The sequence below is a fragment of the Hyla sarda genome, chromosome 8 (assembly GCF_029499605.1).
Source record: "Hyla sarda isolate aHylSar1 chromosome 8, aHylSar1.hap1, whole genome shotgun sequence".
NCBI lineage: Eukaryota > Metazoa > Chordata > Amphibia > Anura > Hylidae > Hyla > Hyla sarda.
Window position 1 is genome coordinate 9,233,941 of NC_079196.1, and position 19,821 is coordinate 9,253,761.

At 38.2% G+C, this 19,821-nt stretch overlaps 1 protein-coding gene across 4 annotated transcripts in view; it reads left to right on the forward strand.

Annotated features, from left to right (window-relative positions):
* GLI2 (GLI family zinc finger 2) overlaps positions 1-19,821 on the forward strand; it is a 155,681-nt gene that overhangs the window by 67,328 nt on the left and 68,532 nt on the right. For 3 of the 4 annotated variants that reach the window (XM_056534799.1, XM_056534798.1, XM_056534800.1), the window contains exons 3-4: positions 9,093-9,198; positions 19,199-19,398. In XM_056534799.1, the coding sequence (XP_056390774.1) occupies positions 9,093-9,198; positions 19,199-19,398 (306 nt within the window). The remainder of the gene's footprint in view (positions 1-9,092; positions 9,199-19,198; positions 19,399-19,821) is intronic. The other variant, XM_056534801.1, reaches the window with a different exon arrangement.

The following is a 19,821-nucleotide window of genomic DNA, read 5'->3' on the forward strand; positions in this document are numbered from 1 at the left end:
ATATACTGTGGATTATCATTGTATACGGATCATAATATACTGCGGATTATCATTGTATACAGATCATAATATACTGCGGATTATCATTGTATACAGATCATAATATACTGCGGATTATCACTGTATACAGATCATAATATACTGTGGATTATCATTGTATACAGATCATAATATACTGCGGATTATCATTGTATACAGATCATAATATACTGTGGATTATCATTGTATACAGATCATAATATACTGCGGATTGTCATTGTATACAGATCATAATATACTGCAGATTATCATTGTATACAGATCATAATATACTGTGGATTATCATTGTATACAGATCATAATATACTGTGGATTATCATTGTATACAGATCATAATATACTGTGGATTATCATTGTATACAGATCATAATATACTGTGGATTATCATTGTATACAGATCATAATATACTGTGGATTATCATTGTATACAGATCATAATATACTGCGGATTGTCATTGTATACAGATCATAATATACTGTGGATTATCATTGTATACAGATCATAATATACTGGGGATTATCATTGTATACAGATCATAATATACTGGGGATTATCATTGTATACAGATCATAATATACTGTGGATTATCATTGTATACAGATCATAATATACTGTGGATTATCATTGTATACAGATCATAATATACTGCGGATTATCATTGTATACAGATCATAATATACTGTGGATTGTCATTGTATACAGATCATAATATACTGTGGATTATCATTGTATACAGATCATAATATACTGCGGATTATCATTGTATACAGATCATAATATACTGTGGATTATCATTGTATACAGATCATAATATACTGTGGATTATCATTGTATACAGATCATAATATACTGTGGATATCATTGTATACGGATCATAATATACTGCGGATTATCATTGTATACGGATCATAATATACTGTGGATTATCATTGTATACAGATCATAATATACTGTGGATTATCATTGTATACAGATCATAATATACTGTGGATTATCATTGTATACAGATCATAATATACTGTGGATTGTCATTGTATACAGATCATAATATACTGTGGATTATCATTGTATACAGATCATAATATACTGTGGATTATCATTGTATACAGATCATAATATACTGCGGATTATCACTGTATACAGATCATAATATACTGCGGATTATCACTGTATACAGATCATAATATACTGCGGATTATCACTGTATACAGATCATAATATACTGCGGATTATCATTGTATACAGATCATAATATACTGCGGATTGTCATTGTATACGGATCATAATATACTGCGGATTATCACTGTATACAGATCATAATATACTGCGGATTATCATTGTATACAGATCATAATATACTGCGGATTGTCATTGTATACAGATCATAATATACTGTGGATTATCATTGTATACAGATCATAATATACTGTGGATTATCATTGTATACAGATCATAATATACTGCGGATTATCATTGTATACAGATCATAATATACTGCGGATTATCATTGTATACAGATCATAATATACTGTGGATTATCATTGTATACAGATCATAATATACTGTGGATTATCATTGTATACAGATCATAATATACTGCGGATTATCATTGTATACAGATCATCATATACTGTGGATTGTCATTGTATACAGATCATAATATACTGGGGATTATCATTGTATACAGATCATAATATACTGTGGATTATCATTGTATACAGATCATAATATACTGTGGATTATCATTGTATACAGATCATAACATACTGTGGATTATCATTGTATACAGATCATAATATACCGTGGATTATCATTGTATACGGATCATAATATACTGTGGAATATCATTGTATACAGATCATAATATACTGCGGATTATCATTGTATACAGATCATCATATACTATGGATTGTCATTGTATACATATCATAATATACTGTGGATTATCATTGTATACAGATCATAATATACTGCGGATTATCATTGTATACAGATCATAATATATTGCGGAGTGTCATTGTATACAGATCATAATATACTGTGGATTATCATTGTATACAGATCATAATATACTGTGGATTATCATTGTATACAGATCATAATATACTGTGGATTATCATTGTATACAGATCATAATATACTGTGGATATCATTGTATACGGATCATAATATACTGTGGATTATCATTGTATACAGATCATAATATACTGTGGATTATCATTGTATACAGATCATAATATACTGCGGAGTGTCATTGTATACAGATCATAATATACTGTGGATTATCATTGTATACAGATCATAATATACTGCGGAGTGTCATTGTATACAGATCATAATATACTGCGGATTATCATTGTATACAAATCATAATATACTGCGGATTATCATTGTATACAGATCATCATATACTGTGGATTATCATTGTATACAGATCATAATATACTGTGGATTATCATTGTATGCAGATCATAATATACTGCGGATTGTCATTGTATACAGATCATAATATACTGTGGATTATCATTGTATACAGATCATAATATACTGTGGATTATCATTGTATACAGATCATAATATACTGCGGATTGTCATTGTATACAGATCATAATATACTGTGGATTATCATTGTATACAGATCATAATATACTGTGGATTATCATTGTATACAGATCATAATATACTGCGGATTATCATTGTATACAGATCATAATATACTGCGGATTGTCATTGTATACAGATCATAATATACTGTGGATTATCATTGTATACAGAACATAATATACTGCGGATTATCATTGTATACAGATCATAATATACTGTGGATTATCATTGTATACAGATCATAATATACCGCGGATTGTCATTGTATACAGATCATAATATACTGTGGATTATCATTGTATACAGATCATAATATACTGTGGATTGTCATTGTATACAGATCATAATATACTGTGGATTATCATTGTATACAGATCATAATATACTGCGGATTATCATTGTATACAGATCATAATATACTGTGGATTATCATTGTATACAGATCATAATATACTGTGGATTGTCATTGTATACAGATCATCATATACTGCGGATTATCATTGTATACAGATCATAATATACTGCGGATTATCATTGTATACAGATGATAATATACTGTGGATTGTCATTGTATACAGATCATAATATACTGTGGATTATCATTGTATACAGATCATAATATACTGTGGATTATCATTGTATACAGATCATAATATACTGTGGATTATCATTGTATACAGATCATAATATACTGCGGATTATCATTGTATACGGATCATAATATACTGTGGATTATCATTGTATACGGATCATAATATACTGTGGATTATCATTGTATACAGATCATAATATACTGTGGATTATCATTGTATACAGATCATAATATACTGTGGATTATCATTGTATACAGATGATAATATACTGTGGATTGTCATTGTATACAGATCATAATATACTGTGGATTATCATTGTATACAGATCATAATATACTGTGGATTATCATTGTATACAGATCATAATATACTGTGGATTATCATTGTATACAGATCATAATATACTGCGGATTGTCATTGTATACAGATCATAATATACTGTGGATTATCATTGTATACAGATCATAATATACTGTGGATTATCATTGTATACAGATCATAATATACTGTGGATTATCATTGTATACAGATCATAATATACTGTGGATTATCATTGTATACAGATCATAATATACTGTGGATTATCATTGTATACAGATCATAATATACTGTGGATTATCATTGTATACAGATCATAATATACTGCGGATTATCATTGTATACAGATCATAATATACTGCGGATTGTCATTGTATACAGATCATAATATACTGCGGATTATCATTGTATACAGATCATAATATACTGTGGATTATCATTGTACACAGATCATAATATACTGTGGATTATCATTGTATACAGATCATAATATACTGCGGATTATCACTGTATACAGATCATAATATACTGCGGATTATCATTGTATACAGATCATAATATACTGTGGATTATCATTGTATACAGATCATAATATACTGTGGATTATCATTGTATACAGATCATATTATACTGTGGATTATCATTGTATACAGATCATAATATACTGTGGATTATCATTGTATACAGATCATAATATACTGCAGATTATCATTGTATACAGATCATAATATACTGCGGATTATCATTGTATACGGATCATTATATACTGCGGATTATCATTGTATACAGATCATAATATACTGCGGATTGTCATTGTATACAGATCATAATATACTGTGGATTATCATTGTATACAGATCATAATATACTGTGGATTATCATTGTATACAGATCATCATATACTGCGGATTATCATTGTATACAGATCATAATATACTGTGGATTATCATTGTATACAGATCATAATATACTGTGGATTATCATTGTATACAGATCATAATATACTGTGGATTATCATTGTATACAGATCATAATATACTGTGGATTATCATTGTATACGGATCATAATATACTGTGGATTATCATTGTATACAGATCATAATATACTGTGGATATCATTGTATACAGATCATAATATACTGTGGATTATCATTGTATACGGATAATAATATACTGCGGATTATCATTGTATACGGATAATAATATACTGTGGATTGTCATTGTATACGGATCATAATATACTGTGGATTATCATTGTATACAGATCATAATATACTGTGGATTATCATTGTATACAGATCATAATATACTGTGGATTATCATTGTATACGGATCATAATATACTGTGGATTATCATTGTATACAGATCATAATATACTGCAGATTATCATTGTATACAGATCATAATATACTGTGGATTATCATTGTATACAGATCATAATATACTGTGGATTATCATTGTATACAGATCATAATATACTGCGGATTATCATTGTATACAGATCATAATATACTGTGGATTATCATTGAATACGGATCATAATATACTGTGGATTATCATTGTATACAGATCATAATATACTGTGGATTATCATTGTATACAGATCATAATATACTGCGGATTATCATTGTATACAGATCATAATATACTGTGGATTATCATTGTATACAGATCATAATATACTGTGGATTATCATTGTATACAGATCATTAGGTTGTATAGATTCTACATTGCATATACTTTACAAGGTGGTTGTACTTTGTTTAGTGGTTTGTTGGTTATAGAGATATATAAATATAAAGAGGAGGGGGGGGGGGGGGAGCTGAATAGAAACAGTGGCAGAGAGACCGAAAAGCTCAACGCTCTAGTAAGTCATATATCTCCCCCACTGCTGGATTTACTGTTTACACTGCTCAGTACTGCTCTATAATGTACTCCATGCTGCTGCTGCTCCTTCTGAGGGAGACCTATAGAGGAAGATATGTATAGGAACAGTATCCTCTCCTCTATGTTTGCAGTGTATAGAGACATACCAGTAGATTGTCTACACCCTCTAGATTAGGAACAACCCAATAGGGTTGTGCAGGGACTTTAAAGGGGTACTCCCGTGGAAAACTTTTTTTTTAAAATCAACTGGTGCCAGAAAGTTAAACAGATTTGTAAATTACTTCTATTAAAAAATCTTAATCCTTCCAGTACATTTTATAGGCTGTATACTACAGAGGAAATGCCTTTCTTTTTGGATTTCTCTGATGTCACCACCACAGTGCTCTCTGCTGACCTCTGCTGTCCATTTTAGGAACTTTCCAGAACAGCATATGTTTGCTATGGGGATTTTCTCCTGCTCTGGACAGTTCCAAAAATGGACAGCAGAGGTCAGCAGAGAGCACTGCGGTCATGACATCAGAGAAATCCAAAAAGAAAAGCATTTCTTCTGTAGTATATAGCTCCTAAAAAGTACTGGAAGGATTAAGATTTTTTTTTATGGAAGTAATTCACAAATCTGTTTAACTTTCTGGCACCAGTTGATTTAAAAAAAAAAAAAAAAGTTTTCCACGGGAGTACCCCTTTAAAGTCCCTGCACAACCCTATTTGGTTGTTCCTAATTTAGAGGGTGTAGACAATCTACTAGTATGTCTCTATACACTGCAAACATAGAGGAGAGGATACTGTTCCTATACATATCTTCCTCTATAGGTCTCCCTCAGAAGGAGCAGCAGCAGCATGGAGTACATTATAGAGCAGTACTGAGCAGTGCCCCTTTAATAGCAGCTAAAGGATAATGTACTCACAGGCCCCACTCCCCCGCTGCCACCATTCTTCAGGTCCTAATCTTGGCATTGGTGTCCAAACTGTGGGCCCCCAGCTGTTGCAAAACTACAACTCCCAGCATGCCCGGACAGCCAACGGCTGTCCGGGCATGCTGGGAGTTGTAGTTTTGCAACAGCTGGTGGAGCACAGTTTGGACACCACTGCTGTGGAATATTGGGGGTCAGTCTCCGGTGGCTGCGGTGGGATCAGCTGAGTTATTATTTCTTGGGCCGGATCTTCAGGAATTTCCTATTGCCTCATATGTTTTTTTTCTTTTATGTCTTTATGGTTTTGAGACAGAAAATCTTGTTTTAATGACTCTGCTCCGGGTCCGGCCTGAAGAATATTATTATTCTTATTACTAATAGGCGCTTCCGGCTTTGGAGGAAAAGAGAACACTCAGCAGCCCCTCACTGAGGGGGAGGGGGGCTCCGAAGGGTTAACTCTGAGCCGTGCAGTACAATCAGTTGTGAATCAGTTCTTCACTCTTTATGTGACCTCTGCTTGCTGTCAGTGAATAGGAGCATTCTTTAATGCAGAAGCTGAAAATCGGTCCTGATGTAGTCCTCCTCCTCCTCACACAGCAGAGGGTTTGTTACAGTGCAACCTCTGCAAACTGAACAAAGCAACTTCACAGATCTTTCCTAGGCACCCGACTGATACATTGTAACAAACCAACTGCTGAGTGAGAAGCCCATTTGTTCACAATGGCTGAATGGAACATATAAGGAATATAATCTATTGCCCAGTTTCCTACCCAAATCTTGTGGGATAGGAAAAGCAACAATGACGCTCTTGTCCTTATATCCCGACCTCATATCTCGTCCTCCTATCCCGACCTCATATGACATCTTCATATCCCGTCCCCATATGACGTCCTCATATCCTGACCTCATGTCTTGTCATATCGAGACATAACCTGACCTTATATCCCGTCTTCATATCCTGTCCTCATTCCTGTCCTCATATCCCGTCTTCATACCACAACCTCATATCTTGTCCTCATAACCTGACATCATATCCTGTCCTTATATCCCATCCTCATATCCCGACCTCATATCCCGTCCTCATAACCTGACCTCATATCCCGTCCTCATGTCCCGTCCTCATGTCCCGTCCTCATATCTCGTCCTCATATCTTGTCCTCATAACCTGACATCATATCCTGTCCTCATATCCCGTCCTCATAACCTGACCTCATATCCCGTCCTCATGTCCCGTCCTCATGTCCCGTCCTCATGTCCCGTCCTCATATCTCGTCCTCATATTTTGTCCTCATATTTTTTCCTCATATCTCGTCCACATACCTCAAACTCATATCCTGACCTCATATCCCATCCTCATATCCTGACCTCGTGTCCCGTCCTCATGTCTCGTCCTCATGTCCCGACCTCATATCCCGTCCTCATATCTCTTCCTCATATCTTGTCCTCATATCCTGACCTCCTATCCCGACATCATATACCGACCTCATATCCCATCCTCATATCTCTTCCTCATATCTTGTCCTCATATCCTGACCTCCTATCCCGACCTCATATACTGACCTCATATCCCGTCCTCATATCCCGTCCTCATATCTTGTCCTCATATCTCGTCCTCATATCTTGTCCTCATATCTTGTCCTCATATCTCGTCCTCATATCTCGTCCTCATATCTCGTCCTCATATCTCGTCCTCATATCTCGTCCTCATATCTCGTCCTCATATCCCGTCCTCATATCCCGTCCTCATATCCCGTCCTCATATCTCGTCCTCATATCCCGTCCTCATATCCCGTCCTCATATCTTGTCCTCATATCCCGTCCTCATATCTCGTCCTCATATCCCGTCCTCATATCTCGTCCTCATATCTCGTCCTCATATCTCGTCCTCATATCTCGTCCTCATATCTCGTCCTCATATCTCGTCCTCATATCTCGTCCTTATGTCTCGTCCCGGTTGGTGGGAGTTGACTGTATTGTTCTTCAAGACCACAGAACCCTTCCCCATGATCTCTGATTTGTCACATAAAGCCCGGACTACAGTACATGGCGACACGGGTGACGTGAGAGCAGAGTATTGGTGCGATTTGTCTGTGAAATGTTATCACACAACTTTGTTACATTTGTAATTTCCTATTAAAGATTCAATCTGATAAAAATACATCATTTGGTTTGTGGTGATGATCTCGGTCACAGTCCACAACGCCACCAGTTGATGTGATGCAGCACTGCGATCTTCATGTTGTGTGGGCAGAGACCCTGGCACCCCTGAGTGGGGCTCCTCCTCTATTATAAGGTTGGAGAGCGGCCCCGGTATAGACTACTCCTTCAGCAGATGCCATCTCAGCTGTGGGAAGAATGCAGGACAGGTGGCCGCATCGCTCTGGATCCTCAGGCAGAAAATCTCCACATTGTTCTACAGGAACCAAACTGTGCGCGGCTTAAAGGGGCAGCACAATCCCGGGAATCCGATAATCTGCCCACTCAGTCCCTGCTGCCTCTGGACCGTGTGGGAGAGAATGTGGATACCACTGATACCCAGCTGGTGCAAACTACATCTCCCATCATGTTCAGCTCATCAGGACTTGGTGGGAGTTGTAGTTTTGCAGCAGATGAAGAGTCACAGGTTGGGGACAGTGATCTGCACGAGACTGAAGCGCTGTATAGGGTTTATACTTAGTTGCCGCCATCATTTCTTAGATATAGTTTTTGCTAATTTCCGTTTTTTTTCCCTCCTGCAGACGGAGCGCATCTCTTCCCCACGTTCCACGCACCATTTCCCATTGACATCAGACACCAGGAGGGGCGATATCACTACGAAAGCCACGCCATCCACGCCATTCATGGGTGAGTCTAATGTGATTACTGCTGCCTCATAGCCCCGCCCCCTGTATGACATCACTGATATAATAGTAATATAGGGACAAAGCCCCGCCTCCTGTATGACATCACTGATATAATATAATAGTTATATAATATGTGATCACAGCCCCGCCCCCTGTATGACATCACTGATATAATATAATAGTAATATAATGACATGTGATCACAGCCCCGCCCCCTGTATGACATCACTGATATAATATTATAGTTATATAATGACATGTGATCACAGCCCCGCCCCCTGTATGACATCACTGATATAATAGTAATATAATGATATGTGATCACAGCCCCGCCCCCTGTATGACATCACTGATATAATATAATAGTAATATAATGATATGTGATCACAGCCCCGCCCCCTGTATGACATCACTGATATAATATAATAGTAATATAATGACATGTGATCACAGACCCGCCTCCTGTATGACATCACTGATATAATAGTAATATAATGATATGTGATCACAGCCCCGCCCCCTGTATGACATCACTGATATAATATAATAGTAATATAATGACATGTGATCACAGCGCCGCCCCCTGTATGACATCACTGATATAATATAATAGTAATATAATGACATGATCACAGCCACGCCCCCTGTATGACATCACTGATATAATATAATATAATGACATGTGATCACAGTCCTGCCCCCTGTATGACATCACTGATATAATATAATAGTAATATAATGACATGTGATCACAGCCCCGCCCCCTGTATGACATCAGTGATATAATATAATAGTAATATAATGACATGTGATCACAGCCCCGCCCCCTGTATGACATCACTGATATAATATAATATAATGACATGTGATCACATCACCGCCCCCTGTATGACATCACTTATATAATATAATAGTAATATAATGACATGTGATCACAGCCCCGCCCCTGTATGACATCACTGAATAAAATAGTAATATAATTATAATCACCAGTTTCAACTTTGTCAGTAAACTTTTGGACTTCGCGGATCTCACTTTGGGTTGTTATTTTGGGTTTAACCCTTTATTTTCCTGCCTGGGCCCCCTTTGCTACGTAAATTGCAGCAGTGCGGGCGGCAGGAGACGCCATCCATCACGCAGTCAGCTGCACTCGCTCCCCGGCTCTGATGATGAATGTGATGTGATTGTGACACGGGCCCCATACATCACACCCGCATCCTGAGTGTCGGCATCTGCTCGGGCCCCTCACTCACCTAATTGCGGTAAATGAAGCGCGGCCGTGCGCGGTGTCAGCCATAGAGGCTGCGGCGGGTGCTGACTTGTCACAGATTCCCAATTGTCACATCACACGACTCTGATCCTGATCCCTTTGTCCGGGCAGATCCAGACGGTCACCTCATCTAGCGCTACATATTTTTATAGTCACATTCTTTATTATTATTATTATTATTTTTTTTTTTTAACCCTCTTTTTACGCTGGAGTTTTTCCCATCTCTCAGAACAGTGACCAATTACTATAACGCCAATGTTTAGTGGAATGAATCGTTCCATTGGGGTTGTCCAAGATTATATTAAAAACAACTAAATAAAAATTTCAAAGAACAGCGCCTCGCCTGTCGGCAGGTTGTGTGTGGTAATGCAGCACAGACACATTCACTTAAATGGGCACTGTCACTTTAAAAAATAAAAATAAAAAAAGTTTGAAACCAAGTGTACCATGTGATCAAGATGGACTCCTAGGGTCCGTTCACACATACAGGATCCTGCACAGATTTGATGCGCAGGATTTGTAACTGCCGATTAGAAGCGGTGCTCATTCATTTAGTATACAGTGAAATCTGCAGCAGAAAATCCTGCGCATCAAATCTGCGTACTTGTGAACATACCTGAAATGTAAGTCTATGGCAGTGTTTTCCCAAACAGCGTGTCTCCAGCTGTTGCAAAACTAATACGCCCGGGCATGCTGGAAGTTGTAGTTTTGCAACAGCTGGAGATACACTGTTTGGAAAACACTGGATTATAGGATGATCTCGGTTGCGCTCACAGAGAACGGGGAAAGAAGCTCCCAGCTGCGCATTTTAGCAATTGGTCGGGGTCTTAACACTCAAAAACCGACCAATCAAAACTTTCGGCACGACTCTACAAGTTCAAAAGTTCTTTAAAGTGACAGGTACCCTTTAATTGGAGTGGAGCTGCAATACCAGACACAACCTATAGACAGGTGTGGCACTGTTTCCTCCAGCTGCTTCTCTATATACCTGTGGTGTCCAACCTGTGGCCCTCCAGCTATTGCAAAACTACAACTCCCAGCATGCCCGGACAGCCAAAGGCTGTCCGGGCATGCTGGGAGTTGTAGTTTTGCAACAGCTTGAGGAACCTGCTTGGAAAACACTGGTCTAGATGCAGAGCAGTGGTTTCCAATATTGTCTGGGCATGCTGGGAGTTGCAGTTTTGCAACAGCTGGAGGCACCCTGCTTGGAAAACACTGGTCTAGATGCAGAGCAGCAGTTTCCAAAGCCTGTCCAGGCATGCTGGGAGTTCTAGCTTTGCAACAGCTGGAGGCATCCTGCTTGGAAAACACTGGTCTAGATGCAGGAGCAGAGGCTTCCAAGGTTGTCTCAGCATGCTGGGAGTTGTAGTTTTGCAACAGCTGGAGCCACCTTGATTGGAAAACACTGGTCTAGATGCAGGGCAGTGGTTTTCAATATTGTCTGGGCATGCTGGGAGTTGTAGTTTTGCAACAGCTGGAGGCACCCTGCTTGGAAAACACTGGTCTAGATGCAGAGCAGCAGTTTCCAAAGCTTGTCCAGGCATGCTGGAAGTTGTAGCTTTGCAACAGCTGGAGGCACCCTGCTTGGACAACACTGCTCTAGATGCAGAGCAGAAGTTTCCAATATCATCTGGGCATGCTGGGAGTTGTAGTTTTGTAACACCCTTGGTGCCCACGATGCAGCTGCGGCACTTAGTACCAACCTTTATCGTCCGCCTGTCACCTGATAGGGTCTCAGCATTTATTGTTACAATGTAGCAGGATCTTCCCACCTGCGGTGATACATTGTGACACCGATCGCTGTTCTTTCACGTTTCACCGCGTCCTGAATGCGATAATTACAGGGTTGTGCCTCCTGCAGGATAATATGCCACACGGCCGAGCGCCGCTTCGTGTGTACACACGGGAATTGTCGCTTACGTAAATGACACGGCGCGGCGGCTCAGTCACCTGCTGGAACAACGTTATGTCACCGTGGTGCAGCGATTTCCCACATTCAGAACATTCCGATACGTGACGCGTCCGGACTCTACCAGATGGTCACTGATTTGCGTTACTTGGCGTGACCACCGTACATGACAAGCAGATGTGCCGCAAGGAAATATGGCGCGGGTTCTGGAGCTGTATTATATGTCTGACACCTGTCCACAGAGGTCAGGATCAGACTGCGGGGTCTGTGGGGCTGGACATAGGGGGGGGGGGGGCTCCCTGCGTTTTACCGATCGCCCCCCAACAGCATTATAAACACAGAGCCCTCATAGGGTTGTCAAGGCAGCCGAGGGCCCAATAAAGACCTCAATAGAGGCAGGTGCCATAGGAAAGAGTAAACGTAGAAGCAATAAAGTGTATTGTATAAGCAGGTGATCACATGTTCAGCTCCGCTAGGGTGACAAGAAAATAGTTATATAAGTTTGGAAAAATATATAACAATTACAAAATTACAACTCAAAATTTGCTCACTTAAATATATAAAAGAACATTTTTACAATTAAAAAAATATATAAAAATAGTAAAACCTAATGGAAAATTTAATAAAGTTGGTATCACTGTAATCTTCCTGACCACACGAGTCCACTAGGGTGACAAAAAAAAAAGGTAAAGGGGTTATCCAGAAAAAAACTTTTTTATATATATCAACTGGCTCCAGAAAGTTAAACAGATTTGTAAATTACTTCTATTAAAAAAAAATCTTAATCCTTTCAGTACTTATGAGCTGCTGAAGTTGAGTTGTTCTTTTCTAAGTGCTCTCTGATGACACCTGTCTCGGGAACTGTCCAGAGAAGTAGAAGCAAATCCCCATAGCAAACCTCTTCTACTCTGTGCAGTTCCCGAGACAAGCAGAGATGTCAGCAGAGAGCACTGTTCTGCCAGACAGAAAAGAACAACTCAACTTCAGCAGCTTATAATTATTGGAAGGCTTAAGATTTTTTAATAGAAGTAATTTACAAAACTGTTTAACTTTCTGGAGCCAGTTGATATATATATCATAAAGTTTTTTCCTGAATTTCCCCTTTAAAAATGATTTGAAAAAGTTTTTCAAAATATATATATATTAAAAACGTTAACATTTTACATGTACTTTTTCCCCCCCCATTAACCTATTTTAAAATAACAAAATAAAAAGCGATTCTTTTAAAAGTAGTAAAAAAAAATGAATAACAAAAATTGGTATCATTGTAATCTTCACCGCACATGTTCATGTCCCCCTAGGGCAGTGGTTCTCATAAACCTTTTTTCGCGACTGTACTCCCAAAGGGTGAAAGTATGTCTGTGGGTACCCCTCACTTGTAAATTCGCACGGAAATTACGCACGAGGGGTACCCATGGACAAAATAAGTCATAAAATTACTTATTTTCATAATGGCGTGTGCTTACTTTTATACTAATGCGATACTTAAAGGGGTACTCAGCGTTTGGAACAAACTGTTCGGAACGCTGGAAACGGCGCCGGGGGCTCGTGACATCATAGCCCTGCCCACTCATGATGTCATGTCCCGCCCCCTCAATGCAAGTCTATGGAAGGGGGCGTGACATAATAAGGGGCAGGGCTATGATGTCATGTGACATCCTCCTGTGCTGTGCGGCACTTCCACGCAACGTCAGGGGACGTCACACGCCGGAACTGCCGCCACAGTACTTTACAGAGAGCGACCGCGGCCATTGTGCTCTGCGCTGACATAAACTGACCAATGCATGGCCGGCATTTGTTAGCGCATCAGCATACCCCCGCACAACCGGTGGCATACCCCTAGGGGTACGTGTACCACCGGTTGAGAACCCCTGCCCTGGGGTGACAAAAAAAAAAAAAAAAGTTTCAAATAGTCTTAAAAAGTTTAAAAATAAAAACAAATATTAAAAATTCAAACCGCCCCTTTTTCCTTTAACATATAAAAATGAACTATAAAAGAATTACTCTTTTAAAAGTAGTAAAATATAACTAAAACATAAATAAGAATATATTATTGCAGTGATTACAGTGATAACATTTGGTATCACTGTAATCTTCATGACCACACATGATAGTTCAAAAATGTTTTTTTAAATATTCTAAAATATTGAAAATATTAAAAATTTAAAGGCCTTATCTCATTAACATATACAAAAAACTATTTAAAAAAGCTACATATTAATATCTAGTGATTCTTTTAAAAGTAGTAAAACATAACTAAAACATAAATAATAATAATAATGTATTATTACAGTGATTGCAGTGATAAAATTTGGTATCACTGTAATCTTCATGACCACGCATGATAGTTCAAACATTTTTTTAAAATATTGAAAATATAAAAAATTAAGAGGCTCCCTCGCCTTATCTCATTAACATATACAAAAAAAAATATTTAAAAAAAAAACTACACATTAATATCTAGTTATTCTTTTAAAAGTCGTAAAACATAACTAAAACATAAATAATAATTTATTATTACAGTGATATAATTTGGTATCACTGTAATCTTCATGACCACGCATGATAGTTAAAAAAAAATTTTTTTAAATATTCTAAAATATTGAAAATATTCCTTATCTCATTAACATATACAAAAAAAACTATAAAAAAAAAAAGCTATATATTAATATCTAGTTATTATTTTAAAAGTAATAAAACCTACTTAAAACTTTGGTATCACTGTAATCTTTCTGACCGCATAATAAAGTTACCACATGTAAAAACACACAAAAAAAAGTCAGAATTTAGTTTTTCCCATATTCTACCCCACAAATATTTTATTAGCATTTTTTTCCCCCTTTATATAATTATATGGTAAAAAAAAAAAAAAAAAAAATGAAACATATCCCACCAAGAGACAAGATCTCATACAGCCATAAAGAATTATAAAGTTCTGGGCCTGGGAAGGTGAGAAGAGGTCAAATGTATCAGTCCGGGGTCCAGGCTGTTCACCACAGGGTTGTCCAGGCTAGATACAACTGTAGCAAACCTTCAGCTGTGAGTAATATTCGGTCTGTATCAGATTTCCTGTCTGGAATCTAACTGGATGACTCATTAACATCTGGGTTAAAGGGGTTGTCCAGAACTACAAAACCAGAGCTGCTTTCTTTTCACAAACAGCACCACCTCTGGCCTCAGGTTGTGAGTGGTATTGCAACTCAGCTTCAGTTAAAGGGGTTATCCAGAAAAAAAACTTTTTTATATATATCAACAGGCTCCAGAAAGTTAAACAGATTTGTAAATTACTTCTATTAAAAAAATCTAAATGTTTTCAGAACTTATGAGCTTCTGAAGTTAAGGTTGTTCTTTTCTGTCTAAGTGCTCTCTGATGACCACCCAGTTTAGAAGCAAATCCCCATAGCAAACCTCTTCTAAACTGGGCGGTTCCCGAGACATGTGTCATCAGAGAGGGGGTCCCAGCACTCGGACCCCCGCGATCTCTAACTTAGGGGAGGAGTTATTTTTTACTACAGAGCTCCTTTAAAGTGAGTAAAGACAAGTTGTAATACCACACATAACCTGAGCACCGGGGTGGCGCTGTTTTACAATGACAGAAATAATGTGTTTTTTATATTCAGAATAACTCAGATACAGTAAACTGACCCAGGAGAAGCCTGAACAGTCACATTTCATTTTATTTTGTATTTTCTGAAGAGCAGCGTCGGTGGCGCCGTTTTGTTTGCCGGTCATGTGATCTCGTCCTCGCTGCAGCTCTCGGCCTCCAGATTAATAGGAGAACAGATTTAATATTTCACCGTTCTGTCTCCGCAACCGTAGTGGAAACTTTTGGTCAGACTCCATGTAATGAGACACAGGAAGTGCCCGGGCGGCGCTGCCATCACGGCAAGATTTAGACGTCAAGTACCAGCCTGTCTCTTTAAGTGGCCGGCGCTGCCAGATCTGTGAGTGCGGCAAACATGGCAGCGGCTCTGTTACACATTATTGGGCATTAGTTCCCTGTTCTGCCCGACTCCAGCTGTAAAAGATCATCTCACATCTGCTACTACAAAGAGTCCTGGCTGCAATGTGTGTGAATGTCGCCTGCCAGCGCCGCACTGGTACTGCTAACCCCTCAGTGCCCACGCTAACCCCTCAGTGCCCACTGCTAACCCCTCAGTGCCCACTGCTAACCCCTCAGTGCCCACTGCTAACCCCTCAGTGCCCACTGCTAACCCCTCAGTGCCCACTGCTAACCCCTCAGTGCCCACTGCTAACCCCTCAGCGCCCACTGCTAACCCCTCAGCGCCCACTGCTAACCCCTCAGCGCCCACTGCTAACCCCTCAGTGCCCACTGCTAACCCCTCAGTGCCCACTGCTAACCCCTCAGTGCCCACTGCTAACCCCTCAGTGCCCACTGCTAACCCCTCAGTGCCCACGCTAACCCCTCAGTGCCCACTGCTAACCCCTCAGTGCCCACGCTAACCCCTCAGTGCCCACTGCCACCCCAAACCTACAGTCGTTTTTAACTGCATCATGGGCACCACTATATATATATATATATATATATATATATATATATATATACACAGCTGGTATAACCTGGGTATAAACTGTATATAATATATATGTACAGCTGGTATAAGTTATATATCTCCTGTATATAGTGATATGGACCATGCTGGTATAACCTGGTATATACTGTATATAATATATATGTACAGCTGGTATAAGTTATATATCTCCTGTATATAGTGATATGGACCATGCTGGTATAACCTGGTATATACTGTATATAATATATATGTACAGCTGGTATAAGTTATATATATCTCCTGTATATAGTGATATGGACCATGCTGGTATAACCTGGGTATATACTGTATATAATATATATGCACAGCTGGTATAAGTTATATATCTTCTTTATATAGTGATATGGACCATGCTGGTATAACCTGGGTATATACTGTATATAATATATATGTACAGCTGATATAAGTTATATATCTCCAGTATATAGTGATATGGACCATGCTGGTATAACCTGGTATATATACTGTATATAATATATATGTACAGCTGGTATAAGTTATATATCTCCTGTATATAGTGATATGGACCATGCTGGTATAACTTGGTATATATACTGTATATAATATATATGTACAGCTGATATAAGTTATATATCTCCTGTATATAGTGATATGGACCATGCAGGTATAACCTGGGTATATACTGTATATAATATATATGTACAACTGGTATAAGTTATATATCTCCTGTATATAGTGATATGGACCATGCTGGTATAACCTGGGTATATACTGTATACAATATATATGTACAGCTGGTATTAGTTATATATCTCCTGTATATAGTGATATGGACCATGCTGGTATAACCTGGGTATATACTGTATATAATATATATGTACAGCTGGTATAAGTTATATATCTCCTGTATATAGTGATATGGACCATGCTGGTATAACCTGGTATATACTGTATATAATATATATGTACAGCTGGTATAAGTTATATATCTCCTGTATATAGTGATATGGACCATGCTGGTATAACCTGGGTATATACTGTATATAATATATATGTACAGCTGGTATAAGTTATATATCTCCTGTATATAGTGATATGGACCATGCTGGTATAACCTGGTATATACTGTATATAATATATATGTACAGCTGGTATAAGTTATATATCTCCTGTATATAGTGATATGGACCATGCTGGTATAACCTGGTATATACTGTATATAATTATATATGTACAGCTGGTATAAGTTATATATACTGTATATAGTGATATGGACCATGCTGGTATAACCTGGGTATATACTGTATATAATATATATGTAGAGCTGGTATAAGTTATATATCTCCTGTATATAGTGATATGGACCATGCTGGTATAACCTGGGTATATACTGTATATAATATATATGTACAGCTGGTATAAGTTATATATCTCCTGTATATAGTGATATGGACCATGCTGGTATATCCTGGGTATCTCCTGTATATAGTGATATGGACCATGCTGGTATAACCTGGTATATACTGTATATAATATATATGTAAAGCTGGTATAAGTTATATATCTCCTGTATATAGTGATATGGACCATACTGGTATAACCTGGTATATACTGTATATAATATATATGTACAGCTGGTATAAGTTATATATCTCCTGTATATAGTGATATGGACCATGCTGGTATATCCTGGTATATACTGTATATAATATATATGTAAAGCTGGTATAAGTTATATATCTCCTGTATATATAGTGATATGGACCATGCTGGTATAACCTGGTATATACTGTATATAATATACATGTACAGCTGGTATAAGTTATATATCTCCTGTATATAGTGATATGGACCATGCTGGTATAACCTGGTATATACTGTATATAATATACATGTACAGCTGGTATAAGTTATATATCTCCTGTATATAGTGATATGGACCATGCTGGTATAACCTGGGTATATACTGTATATAATATATATGTACAGCTGGTATAAGTTATATATCTCCTGTATATAGTGATATGGACCATGCTGGTATAACCTGGTATATACTGTATATAATATACATGTACAGCTGGTATAAGTTATATATCTCCTGTATATAGTGATATGTACCATGCTGGTATAACCTGGGTATATACTGTATATAATATATATGTACAGCTGGTATAAGTTATATATCTCCTGTATATAGTGATATGGACCATGCTGGTATAACCTGGGTATATACTGTATATAAGTTAGATATTACCTGTATATAATACCATTTTGCCTCTTTTCCCAGTCCTCCAGGCCTCAGTGGCAGCCCGGTCATCTCTGACATCTCCCTTATCCGCCTGTCTCCTCACCCAGTGGGCACCACCACGGATCTAAACCACGCCCACCACTATGTGAGCCCCCATATGGAGCATTACCTGCGATCTGTCCACGGAAGCCCCACCCTGTCCATGATCTCCGCAGCCAGGGGGCTCAGCCCGGCTGAAGGTAGGTGACCCCAGAAAGGGGATCAATAACTAAAACTCAGATATGCTTAAATTTTGTTACATTTTACATTTGTTTGTTACCATTATATCGACTGCAGACTGAAACATTGTAGCAAGTAGCAAGCAAGTGTGCCTCCAGCTGTTGCAAAACTACAACTCCCAGCATGCCCGGACAGCCGAAGGCTGTCCGGGCATGCTGGGAGTTGTAGTTTTGCAACAGCTGGAGGCACACCGGTTGAGGAACACAGGTCTAGACTGAATTACATCTGTACAAGTTTTCAGCCCCAGTTTTCATTCACTGACAGCAAGCAGACAGGAAATAACACACACAGACTATTAGAACGTTTCAGAACTTTGTGAACACACAGAAGTTGGACGCAAATAGTTAAAGCTGCAGAATTGGCAGCGGAAGGCGATTCTCCTA